At 44.6% G+C, this 21,301-nt stretch overlaps 1 protein-coding gene across 5 annotated transcripts in view; it reads right to left on the minus strand.

Moving 5' to 3' along the window:
- Positions 1 to 16,045: 16,045 nt before the first annotated feature.
- The window catches only part of henmt1 (HEN methyltransferase 1), a 113,073-nt gene continuing 107,817 nt past the window's right edge, over positions 16,046 to 21,301 (minus strand). For 2 of the 5 annotated variants that reach the window (XM_087990333.1, XM_087990334.1), the window contains exon 5: positions 16,046 to 17,107. In XM_087990333.1, the coding sequence (XP_087846459.1) occupies positions 16,691 to 17,107 (417 nt within the window). In that variant the 3' untranslated portion in view covers positions 16,046 to 16,690. The remainder of the gene's footprint in view (positions 17,108 to 21,301) is intronic. The other 3 variants (XM_087990331.1, XM_087990335.1, XM_087990330.1) reach the window with 2 other exon arrangements.

The following is a 21,301-nucleotide window of genomic DNA, read 5'->3' on the forward strand; positions in this document are numbered from 1 at the left end:
GAAAGGGTTATAAGAGATAGGATTTATAATCATCTAGAGAGGAATAAATTGATTAGGGATAGTCAACACAGTTTTGTGAAGGGTAGGCCGTGCCTCACAAACCTTATTGAGTTATTTGAGAAGGTGACCAAACAGGTGGATGAGGGTAAAGCGGTTGTTGTGGTGTATGTGGATTTCAGTAAGGCATTTGTTAAGGTTCCCCACGGTAGGCTATTGCACAAAATATGGATGCATGGGATTGAGGGTGAATTAGTGGTTTGGATCAGAAATTGGCTAGCTGAAAGAAGACAGAGTGGTGGTTGATGGAGTTCAGTTATTTGTGGGGTACTGCAAGGATGTGTTTTGGGCCCACTGTTGTTTGTCATTTTTATAAATGACCTGGATGTGGGCATAGAAGTATAGGTTAGTAAATTTGCAGATGACACGAAGGTCAGTAGACTTGTGGGCAGTGCGGAAGAATGTTGTAGGTTACAGAGGGACATAGATAAGCTGCAGAGCTAGGCTAACAGGTGGCAAATGGAGTATAATGTGGAAAAGTGTAAGGTGATTACTTGGGAATGAGTAAGAGGAATGCACAGCACTGGGTTAATGGTGAGATTAGCATCGATGAGCAGAGAGATCTCGGTGTCTAGGAACATAGATTCTTGAAAGTTGCCACCCAGGTAGATAGGGTTGTTAAGAAGGCATATGGCGTGTTAGCTTTTATTGGTAGAAGGATTGAGTTTCGGAACCATGAGATCATGCTGCAGCTGTACAAAACTCTGGTGCGGCCTCACTTGGACTAATACGTATAGTTCTAGTCACCGCATTACAGGAAGGATGTGGAAGCTTTTGAAAGGGTTCAGAGATTTATGAGGATGTTGCCTGGTATGGTGGGAAGATCGTATGCAGAAAAGCTGAGGGATTTGAGGCTGTTTTCATTAAAGAGAAGGTTGAGGGGTGACTTAATTGAGACATAGAACAATACAGCGCAGAACAAGCCCGTCAGCCCTTGATGTTGCGCCGACCTGTGAACTATTCTCAGCTTGTCCCCCTACACTATTCCATCATCATCCATGTGCTTATCCAAGGATTGTTTAAATATCCCTAATGTGGCTGAGTTAACTACATTGGCAGGTAGAGCATTCCACACCCTTACCATTCTCTAAGAACCTGCCTCTGACATCTGTCTTAAATTTATCACCCCTCAATTTGTAGTTATGCCCCCTCGTACAAGCTTATAAGACATATAAGATAATCAGGGGGTTAGATAGGTTGGACAGTGAGAGCCTTTTTCCTCAGATGGTGATGGCTAGCACGAGGGGACATAGTTTTAAATTGAGGGGTGATAGATATAGGACAGATGTCAGAGGTACTTTCTTCACTCAGAGAGCAGTAGGGGTGTCGAATGCACCACCTGCAACAGTAATAGGCTCGCCAAACTTAAGGGCATTTAAATGGTTATTAGCTAGGCATATGGATGAGAATGGAATAGTACAGGTTAGATGGGCTTCAGATTGGTTCCACAGGTCAGTGCAAAATCAAGGGCCAAAGGACCTGTACTGTGTTGTAATGTTCTATGTTCCACATTAACTCTGATTTCTCTCCACAGATCTTACCAGATCTGCTGAACTTTTCCAGCAATTTTAGTTTTTGTTTCCGATTTACAGCATCTGTAATTCTTAGGTTTATTCACTTTCTAATTATGTACTGTACCTGCATGCTAATTATTTGTGCTGCAACACTCAGATCCCTTTGCTTCTCAGAGCTCCAGAATCTTTCACCATTTAGATTAATTGTTTTTTTATTCAGTGTGTCAGGAGCAGGAGAATCAGCGTTTTGGGCAAAAGCCCTTCATCAGGAATCTAGCACAGTTGAATCCAGAATCTGGTTTCCAGCATCGGCAGTCATTGTTTTTACTCAGTATGTAGGCAGGCCAAGGAGGAGAGAGGCCAGTTTGAATTTGGTGCTCGGCAATGAGCCAGGACAGATGTCAGATCTCATGGTGGGAGAGCACTTTGGTGACAGTGACCACAGCTGCCTCACATTTACCATAGTCTTGGAGAGGGAAAGAAGCAGTTACCAAGAGATGACATTTAATTGGGGAAAAGGAAATTATGACGCTATCAGACAGGAGTTGAGAAGTACAGATTGGGAGCAATTGCTCCACAGAAAGGGCACAACAGACATGTGGAGACTGTTTAAGGAGCAGTTGTTGCTCGTGATGCATAAATTTGTTCCTCTGAGACAGGCAAGGGTTAAGATTAAGGAGCCTTGGATGACGAGAACAGAGGAAATTCTCGTCAAAAGGAAGAAGGCAACTTACGTAAGGTGGAGGAAGCAAGGATCTAGCACAGCTTTAGAGGATTACAGGCTTGCTTGAAAGGAGCTCAGAAATGGACTGAGGAGAACCAGGAGGGGGCACGAGAAAGTCTTGGCAGGAAGAATTAGGGAGAACCCAAAGGCATTTTACTCATACAAGAGGAATAAGAGAATGAGCAGGGAGAAGGTAGGGCTGGTCAGGGACAGTGTAGGGAACTTGTGTGTGGAGTCTGAGCAGATAGGTGCAAGGAAGGAGTGAAGGAATTCTGGAAAGGTGAGACTAATGGTTTAAAAGACTTACCTCAGGCATCGGGGCCTCCATTTCTGAGCGGTGCAAGGAGGAGCAAAGAATTCTGGGAAGTTTTTAAGTGGGAGAGCTCTAAACTAGAGTCTCTACAGCATAGGGCCTCCCTCTCACCCACCTCCTCTAACCTTACTAAGAGTCTGTAAACCAGGTAAGTTTTCAGGTTTCTCTTTTTTTTCTTCTTTTCCTTTGTTTAGTCCTGTGCGGGCTTTCAGAGCAGCGGGATATGGATGTCAGGGCAGTTGCACGTTCCTCCTGCAGAATGTGGCAGGTGAGAGACACTTCACATGTCACTGCCGACTACATCTGCGGAAAGTGCACCCAACTCCAGCTCCTCGAAAACCGAGTTAGGGAACTGGAGCTGGAGCAACTTCGGATCATCCGGGAGTCTGAGGGAGAAATTGAGAGGATGCTCAGGGAGGTGGTCACTCCCCAGACACAGGATAAGGGCAGGCTTGGTTACTGTCAGAGGGAGGAAAGGGAACCGACGATAAGAGCAGGGATCCCCTGTGACCGTTCCCCTCAGCAATAAGTATACCATTTTAGATACTGCTGGTGTGGACAGCCTACCAGGGGAAAGCCATAGAACATAGACGAATACAGCGCAGTACAGGCCCTTCGGCCCTCGATGTTGCGCCGATCCAAGCCCACCTAACCTACACTAGCCCACTATCCTCCATATGCCTATCCAATGCCCGCTTAAATGCCCATAATGAGGGAGAGTCCACCACTGCTACTGGCAGGGCATTCCATGAACTCACGACTCGCTGAGTAAAGAACCTACCCCTAACATCTGTCCTATACCTACCCCCCCTTAATTTAAAGCTATGCCCCCTTGTAATAGCTGACTCCACACGTGGAAAACGATTCTCATTGTCGACCCTATCTAAACCCCTAATCATCTTGTACACCTCTATCAAGTCACCCCTAAACCTTCTTTTCTCCAATAAAAACAACCCCAAGTGCCTCAGCCTTTCCTCATACGATCTTTCTACCATATCAGGCAACATCCTGGTAAACCTCCTCTGCACCCGTTCCAGTGCCTCCACATCCTTCCTATGATATGGCGACCAAAACTGCACACAATACTCCAGATGCGGCCGCACCAGAGTCTTATACAACTGCAACATGACCTCAGTACTCCGGAACTCAATTCCTCTACCAATAAAAGTCAGTATGCTATATGCCTTCTTCACCGCACTATTTACCTGGGTGGCAACTTTCAAAGATCTGTGTACAAATCATAGTTGTCAGGTCTCTGGCATTGAGGCTCAGAAGGGAAGGGGGGAAAATAGAAAAGCTCTAGTGATAGGAACTCAATAGTTAGACGGATTAACAGGAGATTTTGTGGTCAGGAACTGGACTCCCGGAAAGTATGTTGCCTCCCTGGTGCCAGAGTCCGGGATGTCGCCGATCGGGTTTACAAGATTCTGAAGGGGGAGAGTAAGCAGCCAGAAATTGTGGTACCTAATGGCACCAATGATATAGCCAGAAAAGGAATGGAGGATCTGAAAAGTGACTACAGAGAGTTAGGTTGGAAGCTGAAGAGCAGGACGAGTAGAGTAGTGATCTCAGGTTTGCTACCGGTGCCACAAGATAGTTAGATGAGGAACAGTCAGCGAATGTACCTTAACATGTGGCTGTGAGGCTGGTGCAGGAGGGAGGGCCTTCAGATACCTTGATCATTGGGATACCTTCTGGGCAAGGTTGGACCTGTACATCAAGGATGGGTTGCACCTGAACTGGAGGGGCACAAATGTCCTGGGTGGGAGATTTGCTCATGTGTTTCGGGAGGGGGCTTTAAACTAGTTTGGCGGGGGGGGTAGGAATCAGAGCCACACGTCTGAGGAGGGGAAAGTTGCATATGGGACAGTGACAGGATACACTGAATCTATCAGGAAGGTTTCTCACACGACGAAACAAAGGGATCGGTCAGTGTGTCTGCTTTAATGCAAGGAGTGTCCGAAATAACTTAAAGCATGGATCAGTACTTGGGCCTACAATGTGGCCATAACAGGGAAGTGGGTTTCTCTGGGGTAGGAATGGTTGCTTGATGTTCCAGGGTTTAGAACATTTAGACCGTGCGGGCGGCACGGTGGTTAGCACTGCTGCCTCACAGCGCCAGAGACCTGGATTCAATTCCCGCCTCAGGCGACTCTCTGTGTGGAGTTTGCACATTCTCCCCGTGACTGCGTGGGTTTCCTCTGGGTGCTCCGGTTTCCTCCCACAATCCAAAAACGTGCAGGTTAGTTGGATTGGTCATGCTAAATTGCCCATAGTGTTAGGTAAATGTAGGGGAATGGGTCTGGGTGGGTTGCGCTTCGGCGGGTCGGTGTGGACTTGTTGGGCCAAAGGGCCTGTTTCCACACTGTAAGTAAGTAATCTAAGTAAACGTTTAAAAAGAACAGGGAGGGTGGAAAAAGAGGAGGGGGTGTAGCATTGCTAATCAGATTGTGCATCACAGCTACAAAAACGAAGGTTGTTGAGGAAGGTTTGTCTACTGAGTCAGTATGGGTGGGAGTTAGGAATAGCAAGGGAACAGCCACCGCATTGGGGATTTTCTACAGACCACCTAATAGCAGTAGAGAGATTGAAGATCTCATAGGAGGGCAGATTCTGGAAAAATGCAAAAGTAGAAGGGTTGTTGTAATGGGTGATTTGAACTTTACAATATCGACTGGAACCTCCTAAGTATAGATGGTTTGGATGGAGCCGTTTTTGTCAGGTGTGTTCAGGAGGGTTTCCTTACTCAGTGTGTCAACAGACCGACGAGGGGAGAGGCCATTTTGGATTTGGTGCTCGGCAATGAGCCAGGACAGGTGTCAGATCTTGTGGTGGGAGAACACTTTGGTGAAAGTGATCACAACTGCCTCACATTTAGCATAGCCTTGGAGAGGGAAAGGAGCAGTTACCGAGGGAAGATATTTAATTGGAGAAAAGGAAATTATAATGCTATCAGACAGGAGTTGGGAAGTACAGACTGGGAGCAATTGTTCCACAGAAAGGGCACAGCAGACATGTTGAGACTATTTAAGGTGCAGATGTTGCGAGTGGTGCACAAATTTGTTCCTCTGAGACAGGTAAGAAGGGGTAAGATTAAGGAACCGTGGATGATGAGAACAGAGGAACTTCTCATCAAAAGGAAGAAGCAGCTTATGTAAGGTGGAGGAAGCAAGGATCTAGCACAGCTTTAGAGGGTTACAGGCTTGTTAGAAAGGAGCTCAGAATCGGACGGAGGAGAGCCAGGAGGGGACACGAAAAAGGCTTGGCAATAAGGATTATGGACAACCAAAAGGCATTTTACTCATACGTGAGGAATAAGAGAATGATCAGGGAGAAGGTAGGGCCGATCAGGGATAGCGTAGGGAACTTGTGGAGTCTGAGCAGATAGGGGAAGCCCTAAATGGTTTTTTTTGTTTCGGTTTTCACCAAGGAAAGGGAACTTATTGTAAATGAAAACTTAGAGGAGCTGGGATAAGGCTTGAACAGATCAAGATTGATGAAGTTGATGTGCTAGAAATTTGGAAAACATTAAGATTGCTAAGTCTCCTGGGCCAGACCAGATTTATCCTAGGCTGCTCCGGGAAATGAGAAAGGCGGTTGCTAAGCCGCTGGCGAGGATATTTGCCTCCTCACTCTCCACAGGAGTTGTACCGGAGGATTGGAAGGAGGCAAATGTTGTTTCTCTTTTCAAGAAGGGTAATAGGGAAATCCCTGGCAATTACAGACCAGTCAGTCTTACGTCTGTGGTCAGCAAAGTTTTGGAAAGAATTCTGAGGGATAGGATTTATGACTACTTGGCAAAGCATAGTGAGATTAAAAGCAGTCAGCATGGCTTTGAGGGGCAGGTCATGCCTCACAAATCTTATTGAGTTCTTTGAGGAGTTATCAAGACAGGTCGACGACGATCGAGCAGTAGATATGGTGTATATGGACTTCAGCAAGGCATCTGATAGGCTCATCCATAAAGTTAGGAAATATGGGATACAGGGATATTTGGCTATCTGGATTCAGAATTGGCTGGCTGACAAAAGGCAGAGTGTGGTTGTAGATGGAAAGTATTCTGCCAGGAGGTCAGTGTTGAGTGGGGTCCCGCAGGGCTCTGTTCTGGGGCCTCTGCTCCTTTTAGTTTTTATAAATGACTTGGATGAGGAGGTTGAGGGGTGGGTTAGTAAATTTGCAGATGGCACAATAGTTGGACGTGTCATCAATAGTATAGAGGGCTACTGCAGGCTGCAGCACGACATAGACAGGATGCAGAGCTGGGCTGAGAAATGGCAGATGGAGTTCAACCTGGATAAATGCGAAGTGATGTATTTTGGAAGTTCGAAATCAAATGCTGAACAAAGGGATCTGGGTGTGCAAGTACATAGATCCCTTAAAGTTGCCACCCAAGTGGATAGGGTTGTTAAGAAAGCATATAGTGTTTTGGCTTTCATTAACAGGGTGACCGAGTTTAAGAGCCATGAGGTTTTGCTGCAGCTCTACAAGTCCCTGGAGAGACCACACTTGGAATATTGTGTGCAGTTCTGGTCGCCCTACTATAGGAAAGATACAGAGGCTTTGGAGAGGGTGCAAAGAAGGTTTACCAGAATCCTGCCTGGATTGGAAGCCTTATCTTACGAAGAGAGGTTGACTGAGCTTAGACGTTTCTCGCTGGAGAGAAAGAGGAAGAGAAGTGAATTGATTGAGGTATACAAGATAATGAGCTGCATCGAGAGAGTCAATAGCCAGAGATTTTTCCCCAGGGCAGGACTGACTGGCACAAGGGGTCATAGCTTTAAGATATTAGGAGCAAGGTCTAGTAGGTTCTTTATGCAGATAGCTTTAAGATATTAGGAGCAAGGTCTAGTAGGTTCTTTATGCAGAGAGTTGTGAATGCAAGGAATGCATTTCCAGCAGTGGTGGTAGGGACATTTAGGCAACTGCTGGACATGCACATGGATAGCAGTGAGTTGAGAGGTGCGTAGGTTAAGTTATTATATTTTAGATCAGGAATAATCCTCGGCACAACATCGTGGGCCAAAGGACCTGTTCTGTGCTGTACTTTTCTTTGTTTAAACATCAAAGACCCCTCGTACTCTAATGTTGCTCTCCTACAACCTCTTCCGTCCGGCAGAAGATGTAGAAGCTTCAACATATGCACCAACAAGTTCAAGAATTTCTTCCTTCCTGCTGTTATTAGACTGATGAATGGACTCTCTAACTTCAAATAATGTTGATCTTGCTTCGTGCACGCCCTGTGCAGTTGTAACCTGTATGCTTTCTCTGTCTAAATATCCTATGATATTTATGTCATTGTTTGCCATAATCTGCCGGTACCCCTCTCAAAACAAAGCTTTTCACTGTATTTAGGTAAATGTAACTTACAATAAATCCAATCAAAGCACTAGACTATTAATCCGGAGACTAAGGTAATTTTTGGGACCTATGTCTAAATACTGCCATGGCAGATGGTGGAATCTGAATTCAATAAAAATCTGGAATTAAGAATCTGATGATGACTATGAAACCACTGTCAATTGTCAGAAAAAAACCATCTGAATCACGAATGCCTTTTAGAACACAGAACAGTACAGCACAGAACAGGCCCTTCAGCCCACGATATTGTGCCGACCATTGATCCTCATGTATGCACCCTCAAATTTCTGTGACCATATGCATGTTCAGTAGTCTCTTAAATGTCCCCAATGACCTTGCTTCCACAACTGCTGCTGGCAACGCATTCCATGCTCTCACAACTCTCTGTGTAAAGAACCCGCCTCTGAAATCCCCTCTATACTTTCCTCCAACCAGCTTAAAACTATGACCCCTCGTGTTAGTCATTTCTGCCCTGGGAAATAGTCTCTGGCTATCGACTCTATCTATGCCTCTCATTATCTTGTATACCTCAATTAGGTCCCCTCTCCTCCTCCTTTTCTCCAATGAAAAAAGTCCGAGCTCAGTCAACCTCTCTTCGTAAGATAAGCCCTCCAGTCCAGGCAGCATCCTGGTAAACCTCCTCTGAACCCTCTATAATAGTGCGATCAGAACTGGACGCAGTATTCCAAGTGCGGTCTAACCAAAGCTTTACAGAGCTGCAACAAGATCTCACGACTCTTAAACTCAATCCCCCTGTTAATGAAAGCCAAAACACCATATGCTTTCTTAACAACCCTGTCCACTTGGGTGGCCATTTTAAGGGATCTATGTACCTGCACACCAAGATCCCTCTGTTCCTCCACACTGCCAAGAATCCTATCCTTAATCCTGTACTCAGCTTTCAAATTCGACCTTCCAAAATGCATCACCTTGCATTTATCCAGGTTTAACTCCATCTGCCACCTCTCAGCCCATCTCTGCATCCTGTCAATGTCCCGCTGCAGCCTACAACGACACCTCCAACCTTTGTGTCGTCTGCAAACTTGCTGACCCATCCTTCAATCCCCTCATCCAAGTCATTAATAAAAATTACAAACAGTAGAGGCCCAAGGATAGAGCCCTGTAGAACACCACTCACCACAGACTTCCAGGCAGAATATTTTCCCCCCTCACCTCCCTCCAAGGCCCCAAAGGAAACTTCCATATCGCCACAGATTCACCTGCACTTCCACACACATCATCTATTGCATCTTCTGCACCCGATGTGGCCTCCTCTATATTGGGGAGGCAGGCCGCCTACTTGCGGAGCGTTTCAGAGAACATCTCTGGGACACCCGGACCAACCAACCCAACCACCTTGTGGCTCAACACTTCAACTCCCCCTCCCACTCCACCAGGTCTTTGGACTCCTCCATCGCCAGACCACAACAACACGACGGTTGGAGGAAGAGCGCCTCATCTTCCGCCTAGAAACCCTCCAACCACAAGGGATGAACTCGGATTTCACCAGTTTCCTCATTTCCCCTCCCCGCACCTTGTCTCAGTCAAATCCATTGAACTCAGCACCGCCTTCCTAACCTGCAATCTTCTTCCTGACCTCTCCGCCCCCACCCCAGTCTGACCTATCACCCTCACCTTGACCTCTTTCCACCTATCGCATTTCCGACGCCACTCCCCCCAAGTCCCTCCTCCCTACCTTTTATCTTAGCCTGCTGGACAAACTTTCCTCATTCCTGAAGAAGGGCTTATGCCCGAAACGTCGATTCTCCTGTTCCCTGGATGGTGCCTGACCTGCTGTGCTTTTCCAGCAAGACATTTTAGCTCTGATCTCCAGCATCTGCAGACCTCACTTTCTCCATCACCATCACCATCCCTGGCTATGGCTTTTTGACTCTTGAGCTAATGCCGCCTTTGAGTACAATCATGTCCTGTCCTTTCCTTCAACAGGATAGGTTCAGCAGAGGTGGAAGCACATTGGTATGTAACTGCGAGGGAGTTGGACCACATGACATCTGGTCAAATATGGGCAAGGAAACCACTTGCTGTTTACCATGTACCATCCTCCATCAGCTGAGGAATCAGTACTTTTCAATTTTGAACAACACTTGGAGGAAGCACCGAGAGTGATGAGTCCAGAGTGTACTTTGGTGGAGGATTTCACCATTTTTATAAATGACCTGGAAGAGGGGTTAGAAGGTTGGGTGAGCAAGTTTGCGGATGATACGAAAGTCGGAGGAGTTGTTGACAGTGAGGAAGCATGTGGCAGGTTACAGCAGGATATAGAGAAGCTGCAGAGCTGGGCAGAAAGGTGGCAGATGGAATTCAATGTAGCTAAGTGCGAGGTGATTCACTTTGGGAAGAATAACAAAAAGATGGGGTACTGGGCTAATGGTCGGATACTTGGTAGTGTGGATGAGCAGAGGGATCTTGGTGTCCATGTACACAGATCTCTGAAAGTTGCCACCCAGGTAAATAGTGCGGTGAGGAAGGCATATGGCGTACTGGCTTTTATTGGTAGAGGAATTGAGTTCCGGAGTCCTGAGGTCATGATGCAGTTGTATAAGACTCTGGTACGGCCGCATCTGGAATATTGTGTGCAGTTTTGGTCGCCATACTATAGGAAGGATGTGGAGGCATTGGAACGGGTGCAGAGGAGGTTTACCAGGATGTTGCCTGGTATGGAAGGAAAATCGTATGAGGAAAGACTGAGGCACTTGGGGCTGTTTTCACTAGAGAAAAGAAGGTTTAGGGGTGACTTGATTGAGGTGTACAAGATGATTAGGGGGTTAGATAGGGTAGACAGTATGAACCTTTTCCCGCGTATGGAGTCGGGTATTACAAGGGGGCATAGCTTTAAATTAAGGGGGGGTAGATATAGGACTGATGTTAGGGGTAGGTTCTTCACTCAGCGAGTCGTTAGTTCATGGAATGCCCTGCCAGTAACAGTGGTGGACTCTCCCTCTTTATGGGCATTTAAGAGGGCATTGGATAGGTATATGGAGGATAGTGGGTTAGTGTAGTTTAGGTGGGCTTGGATCGGCGCAACATCGAGGGCCCAAGGGCCTGTACTGCGCTGTATTCTTCTATGTTCTATGTTCTATGTTCTATTTCAAATGTCCACCACAAGAGTGGCTCAGCAGCAGCAGCAATAGCACGACTTACCGAGTTGTCGAGTCCTAAAGGATATAGCTCCTAGACTGGGATCTGCAGCAGATGAGAGAACCAACAAGAGTGAAAATATAGGTGACCTCATCCTCACCAATCTGTCTGCCACAGATGTATCTGTCCACAACAACATTGATAAGAGTGACCATTTCACAGCTTTGGAAACAAAATTTCACCTTCACACTGAGATTACCCGCTATTGTGTTGTGTGGCACTATCATCATGCTAAATGGGACAAACTTCTAACAGATCCAGCAATTCAAGACTGGACATACATGAAGTGCTGTAGACCAGTAGCAGTGGCAGAATCATACTCCAACACAATCTATAATTTCATGGCCTAGCATATCAACCATTTCTGAAGCCAGGTGAACAACCCTGGTTCAATAAAGAATGCAGGAGTTTATGCCAGGTGGCACCAGGCATACCTACATTTGAGGCGCCAACCTGGTAAAGCTATCAAACAGGACTACTTGCATGCCTAACTGCATAAGCAATAAGTTGTAGACAAAGTCATCCACAATCAACAGATCAGATTTAAAATCTGCAGTCCTGCCATATCCAGTCAACAATGGTGATGGATTATTAAACAACACATTGGAGGAGGAAGCTTCACAAATATCCCCATCCTCAATGATGGGTGAGTTTAGCACATCACTGCAAAAGATAAGATTGAAGCATTTGCAGCAATCTTCACTACAAGTGCTAAGTGGATGATCTGTCTCCTCCAAAGAGTGCCAGCATCACCCATGCCAACCTTCAGCCGATTTGATTCACTTTGTGACATCACGAAATATCTGAAGATGGATACTGCAAAAGTCTACAGACCCTGACCACTTTCCAGCAATAGTGTTGAAACCTTGTATTCCAGAACTTGCCACACCCGTGGCCAGTACTGTTACAACATTTGTATCTACCTGACAATATGGAAAATTGCCCAGGTATATAAAAAGTACATAAAAAGCAGGACAAGTTCAGTCCAATCAATTACAACCCCACCAGTCCATTTTTGATCATCAGTGAAGTGTAGAAGGGGTCATCAACAGTGCTATCAAGCAGCATAACCTGCCCAGTGATGCCTAGTTTGAGTTCTGCCAGGGCCATTCCTCTTCTGACTTCATTACAGCCTTAGTTCAAACATGTGCAAAGAGCTGAATTCTGGAGGTGAGGTGAGAATGACTGCCCTTGAAACAAAGGCCGCATTTGACTGTGTGCGATGTCAAGGAGTCATGGCAAAACCACAGTCATTGGGAATCAAGGGATTCTACTGATTGGAATTATACCTATCACTTTGGAAGATGGTTGTGGTTGTTAGAGGTCAGTCATCTAAGCTCCGACATCTCTGCAGGACTTCCTAAGAAAGTGTCATAGGCCCAACCATCTTTAGCTATTTCATCAATGACTGTCCCTCCATCATAGGGTCAGAAGTGGGGATGTTCATCCAATGACTGCACAATGTTCAGTACCACTTCCGACTCCTCAGATTACTGAAGCAATCCATGTCCAAATACAACAAAATCTAAACAATATCTAGGCATGATCTCACAAATGGCAAAATATTTGCATCACTCAAATGCCAGGAATTGACGATCTCCAATAAGAGACATGACATCAACTGCCCCAAGACAGTCAACAGTGTTACCATCACTGAATCTTCCACTATCAACAGTTGAGGGATTGCCATTGACTCAACTGGATTTGCCATATAAATACAGTGGCTACATAAGGAAGTCAGAGGCTAGGAATACTGCAGCGAGTAATTTACCCAAGTCCCTGAAGCCTATCATCTAAAGGCACAAATCAGAAGCATGATGGAATATCTCTACTTGCTTGGATGGGTACAGCTCCAACCACACTCAAAAGGCTTGACACTGTCCAGGACAAGTAGCCCACTTGATTGGCACCGCTCCTTCCACCACTGATGCTCAGTAACAACAATGTGCACTGTAGAAACTCACTAAAGATCCTGAGCCCACATTTTCCAAACCTACAAACTCTGCCATCTAGAAGGACAGGGGCAGCAGATATATGAGAATACCATCACCCACAAGCTACTCATTATCCTGACTTTGAAACATATCACTGTTCCTTCACTGTCATAAGGTCAGAATCCTGGAGTTCCTTCCCGAATGACATTATAGGTGCACCCACAGCTCATAAACTGCAGCAGTTCAAGAAGGCTGCTTGCCACTAATGTCTCAAGGATAACTTAGGACAGGCAATAGATGCTGATCCAGCCAGTGACACTTACATTCCACAAGTGAATAAAACAAGTGACATAAGCATGATGTCATCACCTCCCCCATCAGAGGGGGAGCAAGCTACCTGACGAAGGAACAGTGCTCCGAAAGCATGTATTTCCAAACAAACCTGTTGGACTATAACCTAATGTGTGATTTTTAACTTCACTACTATAAGACACTATTTAACTCCAACTTCTTTACTAAGTACTTGCCCATCTGCCTAAATACGGTCTAGAGTGGACATGCAGGAGGCAGTGGTAGTGTCACTGGACTAGCAATCCAGATCACTGTGTTAATATTCTAGGGACAGAGTTTGAATCCCACTATATTTGAATCCCAGATGGTGAAATTTAAATTCAATAAAATCTGGAATACAGAGCTGGACACATGGTAACCATGTAACCTGGAAAATCCTGGCTCACTAATGTCTTTAAGCAAAGGAAATCTGTCATCTTTGTGTGGTCTTGCTTGCATATGACTCAAGTTTAACTGTAATACTATAATAATTGGAACAGGAGTAAGCTATTTGGACTCCTGAGCCTGCTCCAGCATTCAAAAGGGCAGTGGCTGATCGATAGTCCTGACATCCACTTTTCTGCCCTGTCTTCATAAATCTTGGTTCCCCTACTGATCAAAAAAATCTATATCTCTCAACCTTAAATACACACAAGGACTCTTCCCCACAGTGCTCTGCAGCAAGGAGAGGGTAATAGTGGAAGGGTACTTGTCAGACTGGAAGCCTGTGAGTAGTGGAGTGCCTCAGGAGTCAGTGCTGGCCCATAACTGGTTGTTATTTATATCAATAATTTGGATGAGACTATACAAAGCATGATTAGTAAGCTTGCAGATGACACTAAAATAGCCGTTATTGTGTACAGTGAAGATTGTCAGAAATGTTTTACAACATTTTTACATAGAGGGTGGTAGGCATGTGGATTGAGCTGCCAGCGTAAATTGTTGAGGTTTAGAAGTATAGGGGCTAAGTGCAGGAAAATGGGGTTAATGTGGTTGGATATTTTGGTCGACATGGACCAGTTTGGGTCAAAGAGCCTGTCTCTGTGCTGTAGGACTCTATGACTCTAGAAGAAATGCCTCATCTCGGGTCTTAAACTGTTACCCCTTTACTCTAAGACTATATCCTCTGGTCTTAGATTTGCCCATGAGTTTTGAGAAGATTTATAGCTCAGGTTGAGGTTCTGGATGTAAGTCTGCTCGCTGAGCTGGAAGGTTCATTTTCAGACCATACTAGGTAACATCTTCAGTGAGCCTCTGGACGAAGCACTGCTGATGTTTCCTGCTTTCTATTTATATGATTGGGTTTCTTTGGGTTGGTGATATCATTTCCTGTGGTGCTGACATTTCCTGTTCTTCTTTTCAAGGGGTGGTAAATGGGGTCCAAGTCAATGTGTTTGTTGATAGAGTTTCAGTTAGAATGCCATGCTTCTAGGAATTCTCGTGTGTGTCTCTGTTTGGCTTGTCCTAGAATAGATGTGTTGACCCAGTTGAAGTGGTGTCCTTCCTCATCTGTATGTGCGGATACGAGTGAGAGAGGGTCATGTCGTTTTGTGGCCAGCTGATGTTTGTGTATCCTGGTGGCTAGTTTTCTGCCTGTTTGTCCACTAAAGAAGAGGAAAACAACAAACTGCCATTCCTAGATGTCACGGTAGAGCAAACAGCCAATGGGGAGCTTCAAATCAGTGTCTACAGGAAAACAACTCATACGGACCAAATATTGAAATACAGAAGCAATCAGCCCAATATCCACAAACAAAGCTGCATCAGAACATTATTTCAATGAGACAACACAGGCTGCAGCACAGAGGAACTACGCAGAGCAGAGGAATATCATCTATACAGTGTACTAAAAAAAAGGGTACCCAATGAACATAGTCTACCGATTTCTCAGCAAAAAACCCAAACAAGCAGACAAAACACGTCCAGAAACCCTAGCCACCCTCCCCTATATCAAAGACATCTCAGAAATGACTGCCCAACAACTCAGACCCCTTGGCATCATGGTAGTCCACAAACCTACCAACACACTAAAACAGCAGCTACTGAACTTGAAAGACCCTATACAGACAACAAGCAAAACTAATGTCATTTTCAAAACTACTGAGCAAGAACTGTTACAAACACTTCATTGAACAAACAGGGCAGAAAGTACCCATCAGGATACATGAACATCAACTAGCCACAAAAGGACATGACCCTCTCTCACTAGTATCCTTACATACAGATAATGAAGGACACCACTTCGACTGGGATAACACATCCACCCAAGGACAAGCCAAACAAAGATACGCACAAGAATTCCGAGAAGCATGACATTTCAACCGGAACTCTATCAACAAACACATTGATTTGGACCCCTTTTGCCACCCCCTGAGAAAAAGAACAGGAAATGACATCACCACAGGATTTGACATCACCAACCCAAAGGAACCCAAGCATATAAATAGAAAGCAGGAATTATCAACAGTGCTTTGTCCAGAGGCCCACTGAAGGTGTTACCTAGTAGGGTGACGAAACGTGGGGAAATGAACCTTCCAGATCAGCAAGCAAACCTATATCCAGAATACAAGGCGTTGGCCAAGTGCTGGAAAATGGCTTAAAATGCACAAATGTTTGGTGACTGGTACAGACATGATGGGACAAAGGTGCATTTCCCATTCAGTAATAAATCTATGACTCATTTTATACTTCGCACTTGACAAACCCAAAAACTTGAGAGTAAGTTCTACATTTTCAGAGTATAATCTGTCCTCCATTTTTGATATAAATCAACCACCCTCCCCAAGTCGTGTCTTGTTTAAGTTAACTCTGCTTTCAACTGAGTGCATCCATTTTCATCACACCCATTTCACACTTACGGCTCACCTTTACCACCAATAGCACTATCGTTGTCTTTTGCTTTGGGTGACCTCAATCTTTGCCACTCTCTCATTTTCCATCTCCGTAAACAGCATTAAAACCATTACTTTCTGAAGAAAAGTCACATTGGACTTGCAACATTAACTTTGTTCACTCCATAGATGCTGCCAAACCTGTTGAGTTTCTCTAGCATTTCCTGTTCTCATGCCTTTTGTCTAAGTTCATTTAGAACAGACAAACGGATGCATAGACTTTACATCAAACCTGTTTCTATAGAAAGTTATAACTTGTCAATCCTTTTATTGATTTCCCAGCTCCTTCAATCAGAAACTGTAACTAAGCATGTTCCCATATTTGCACACACTTTGTATTTTGATTTGAATGTTTCCCTTTTTTTTGGACAGTCTATAGCTGGTATCAACTGATTGTGAAAATCCATCAATTAGTCCTCATTTCTGTCATCATCAGCAGGATATAGGAGAAAGGCCCCACATCTACTCAGCACTACTCGATCAGTCATCTGTAGGATCTCTTCCAGACGCTGGAAAGAGCCACTGAGCTGTTGCACTTTAGGCATGGAGAATAAATTAATTAAGGGTATGTGAAGTTTACCATCAATCTTACACACTTCCAGCCTTTTACTATCTTTCGGCTTAAAAGTTTTCTCTCGTTTACTGTCATCAGTTTGTGCAGATCCCCTTTCATTCTGGTTCCAATTCTCAGCCCCTTGCCCCTCATTGTCATAACGAGTGTTAATGATCTGTCTTCTCACACATTCTGCTGCGTAGATAACTTCATTAAGGACAATATCCTGCTGGATTTTCTTATCTTTCAGACTTGGGTAAACAACTTCATACACCTTGGAAATAAAGGAAAGAAATTTGTAAATCAGTATAAAATCTGTAGCAGGATTATACAGTTTTGAATTAATCCAAATTTAAAGTAAGTATTATTCCTTGTGAATGATTGGAATAAATAAAGATTTCTGAAGGCGATCATGAAAAACAACTGTTGAAACAAGGTTGTTTCTGCTTGGGAATGGAACTGGGACAGAACAACCTGGGATGGATTAATGTGGGTCTGATTAGCATGGGAATGAATAACTGTGATTGATTATTGATTATTTTCTTTGCATTTTACATTATTTTTGACTGCAAACTGAAAGGGGAAAACCCAGGGTTGTGGAAGGAATTGTTGCATTTTAAAAAGCAAGTTACTGAAACACATTATAAGTCATGTTTACACTGCTGTTTTGCTCAAGCTGTTTGCAGACAGGCCTGCACTAGCAGATGTGTACAATGTGAGATATAGTTATTAACAGGTTGCTGATTAGTTTGTAAAGTTATGACCAATTGTTGTTGCCAAAGGCCACTAGTCTGGCAAGAACTATCTGACTGTCTCCTGGGTAACGAAACAGCTTGTGAGGGTGAATGATACAGGAAGTAGTCTTCCAACATATGCACTGACAAATGATGCGTCTCTCTCCCTCTCCAGAAAAATACCTAAAAGCCCGAAGAAAGCTAGTTACTTTCTTTCACCACTTACTGTAGCTGTGATCTTTAATCAGTAATTAAGAGACTTTGCAGTTAATGTACCAATCACCTGTACATGCTGCAAAGAAATGAAAAGAACCAGAAAAACAGGGATTGTAGAACAGAAATTAGATAGGAGTTCTAAATTTAAAAAAAGAGAATAAGAAATACATTAAATGAGCTGCAGGCACAAATTCAAATTGGAGATTACAATATAATAACCATTAATGAGATATGGCTACAGCATGGCTGCAACTAGGAACTAAATATACCGGGGGTTACAGGATGGGCAGGGAGTCCAGAGAGTCGAATCCTTTTATAATCTTACATGTCTCAATCAGATCCCCTCTCATCCTTCTGAACCCAAGTGTATACAAGCCTAGTCCCTCCAATCTTTCAACATATGACAGTCCCGCCATTCAAGGAATTGACCTTGTGAACCCAAGCTGCACTCACTCAATAGCCAGAATATCCTTCCTCAAATTTGGAGACAAAAACTGCACATCATACCGGGGCCCACTACAGCTGCAGAAGGACCTCTTTGCTCCTATACTCAATTCCTCTTGTTGTGAAGGTCAGCATGTCATTAGCTTTCTTCACTGCCTGCTGTACCTGCATGTTTGCTTTCATTGACTGATGTACAAGAACACCTGGATCTCGTTTTACTTCCCCTTTACCTAACTTGACTCCATTTAGGTAGTAATCTGCCTTCCTGTTCTTGCCAAAGTGGATAACCACACATTTATTCACATTAAACTGCATCTGCCATGCATCCATCCACTTACCTAGCCTGTCCAAGTCACCCTGTATTCTCATAACATCTTCCTCACATTTCACCCTGCCACCCAGTTTTGTGTCATCAGTAAATTTGCTAATATTACTTTTAATCCCTTCATCTATATCATTAATGTATATTGTAAACAGCTGCGGTCCCAGCACTGAACCTTGTGGTACCCCACTGGTCACCGCCTGCCATGCTGAAAGGGACCCATTTATCACTACTCTTTGCTTCCTGTCAGCCAGCCAATTTTCAATCCAAGTCAGTATTTTGCCCCCAGTGCCATGTGCCCTAATTTTGCTCACTGATCTCTTATGTGGGACTTTATCAAAGGCTTTCTGAAAGTCCAGATACACTACATCACTGGCTCTCCCTTGTCCATCTTCGTAGTTACATCCTCAAAATAATTCCACAAAATTAGTCAAGCACAATTTCCCCTTTGTAAATCCATGCTGACTCTACCTATCCTGTTAATGCTATTCAATTGAGTCATAATTCTATCTTTAATAATTGATTCTATCTTGGGTGGCATGGTGGCACAGTGGTTAGCACTGCTGCCTCATAGCGCCAGAGACCCAGGTTCAATTCCCGCCTCAGGGATTCTCTGTGTGGAGTTAGTACATTCTCCCCGTGTCTGCGTGGGTTTCCTCCGGGTGCTCCGGTTTCCTCCCACAATCCAAAAATGTGCAGGTTAGGTGAATTGGCCATGCTAAATTGCCCATAGTGTTAGGTGAAAGGGTAAATGTAGGGGATTGGGTCTGGGTGGGTTGCGCTTCGGTGGGTCGGTGTGGACTTGTTGGGCCGAAGGGTCTGTTTCCACACTGTAACTAATCTAATCTAAGTAATCTAATCTAATCTAATCTAATCTAATCTAATCTTTCCCACCACTGACGTCAGGCTAACCGGTCTATAATTCCCTGTTTTCACTCTCTCTCCTTTCTTGAAAAGTGGGACAACATTTGCCACCCTCCAATCAGCAGGAACTGATCCTGAATCTAGAGAATCCTGGACTAGCACTCCCAGATCCCTGTGTACTTTGGCTTTATGAATTTTCTCACCGTTTAAAAAATAGTCCATGCCTGTATTCTTTTTTCCAAAGTGCAAGACCTCACACTTCCTCATGTTGAATTTCATCAGCCATTTCCTGGACCACTCACCTAAACTGTCTAAATATTTTTGCAGCCTCCCCACCTCCTCAGTACTACCTGCCTGTCTGCCTAACTTTGTATCATTGGCGAACTTCACCAGAATGCCCCCGTCCTTTCATCCAGATCATTAATATATAAAGTGAACAGCTGTGGCCCCAACACTGAGCCCTGCGGGACCCATGTCACCAGCTGAACCTTTTATCCCAACTCTCTGCCTTCTGTCAGACAGCCAATCCTCAATCCATGCCAGTAGCTCATCTCGAACACCATGGGCCCTCACCTTACTCAGCAGCCTCCCGTGAGGCATCTTATCAAAGGCCTTTGGAAGTTTAGATAGATAACATCCACTGGGTTTCCCTGGTCTAATCTACTTGTTACTTCTTCAAAGAATTCTAACAGGTTTGTCAGGCATGACCTCCCCTTACTAAATCCATGTTGATTTGTTCTAATCCGATCTTGCATTTGCAAGAATTTAGAAATCACATCTTTAACGATGGATTCTACAATTTTACCTACAACTGAGGTTAGGTTAATCGGCCTATAATTTTCCATCTTTTGTCTTGATCCTTTCTTGAATAAGGGGTTACAACAGCGATTTCCAATCATCTGGGACTTTCCCTGGGCAGCATTGGGGGGGGGGGGGGAGGGATACCCAAGGCGCAAGGTGGCACGGGATCATCCGAGTCCCGGCATGGCATGGGGGAGCCAGAATCCCTGGGCAGCGTGGGGGGAAAACCCATATCCTGGCGTGACACAGGGGGAAACCAGAGTCCCAGGTTGGCACAGGGGTAATACTGAGTTCCGGAGGATGTGGGGGGAAACCAGAGGACTCAGGGTAGCACGGAGGTAAACCAGAATCCCAAGGTGGCACGGGGTGATCCCGAGTCCCGTGGTGGCACAGGGGTAGTCCCGAGGTGGCATGTGGTAATCCTGAGTCCCGGGGTGACGCGGAGGGATAGCCGAGTGCAGGTGCAGCATGAGGGAAGCGAGTCCTGGTACAGCAGCATCAAGGTAAGTTGTGCTGAGTGCCAGTGAGGAGCAAACTGGAGACTAGAGAGAAGCAGGACAGTTGTTGGACTTGTTCCAGGCGCAGGTGGCCTGACCATGTGCTGAGCTGCTGCTATCTAAAACTATTTACCAGGCTGTAATATAAATCCTTTAACTCTGTTCTAACTATCTTATTTCTAACTTATTTTTTATTCACTGTAATAATGCTACCATCTCTTCTTTTAATCCACTTTTGTATCTAAGATTTGTACCTAGATACTTGTACCTAAGATGGCACCATTAAAGGCAGCTATTGTAAAAAACTTTTCATTGTACCCTCTGTATTTCTGTACAAGAGTACATGACAACAAAGGATATTCTATCCTACATATTTCTACCAGTATAGCTTGCTGTCTGGTTGGCATCAGACCATGTTCTATAAAACCATTCTTTGAACTCTTCAACTAAGCGACCTTTACCTCTCTTATTTTTCCAGTCAATAGGTAGAGTATTACAGAATTGATGAACATGAAATTGTCTAACAAGGCTACGAGCCAGCATCAGATTTAAAGAAGAATCTAAGGAAACAAAGTGATCTCTATAGCTGG

The sequence above is a fragment of the Chiloscyllium plagiosum genome, unplaced genomic scaffold, assembly GCF_037043375.1.
Source record: "Chiloscyllium plagiosum isolate Xiang-an unplaced genomic scaffold, Cpla_swu_hap1 HiC_scaffold_9, whole genome shotgun sequence".
Classification (NCBI taxonomy): Eukaryota; Metazoa; Chordata; class Chondrichthyes; order Orectolobiformes; family Hemiscylliidae; genus Chiloscyllium; species Chiloscyllium plagiosum.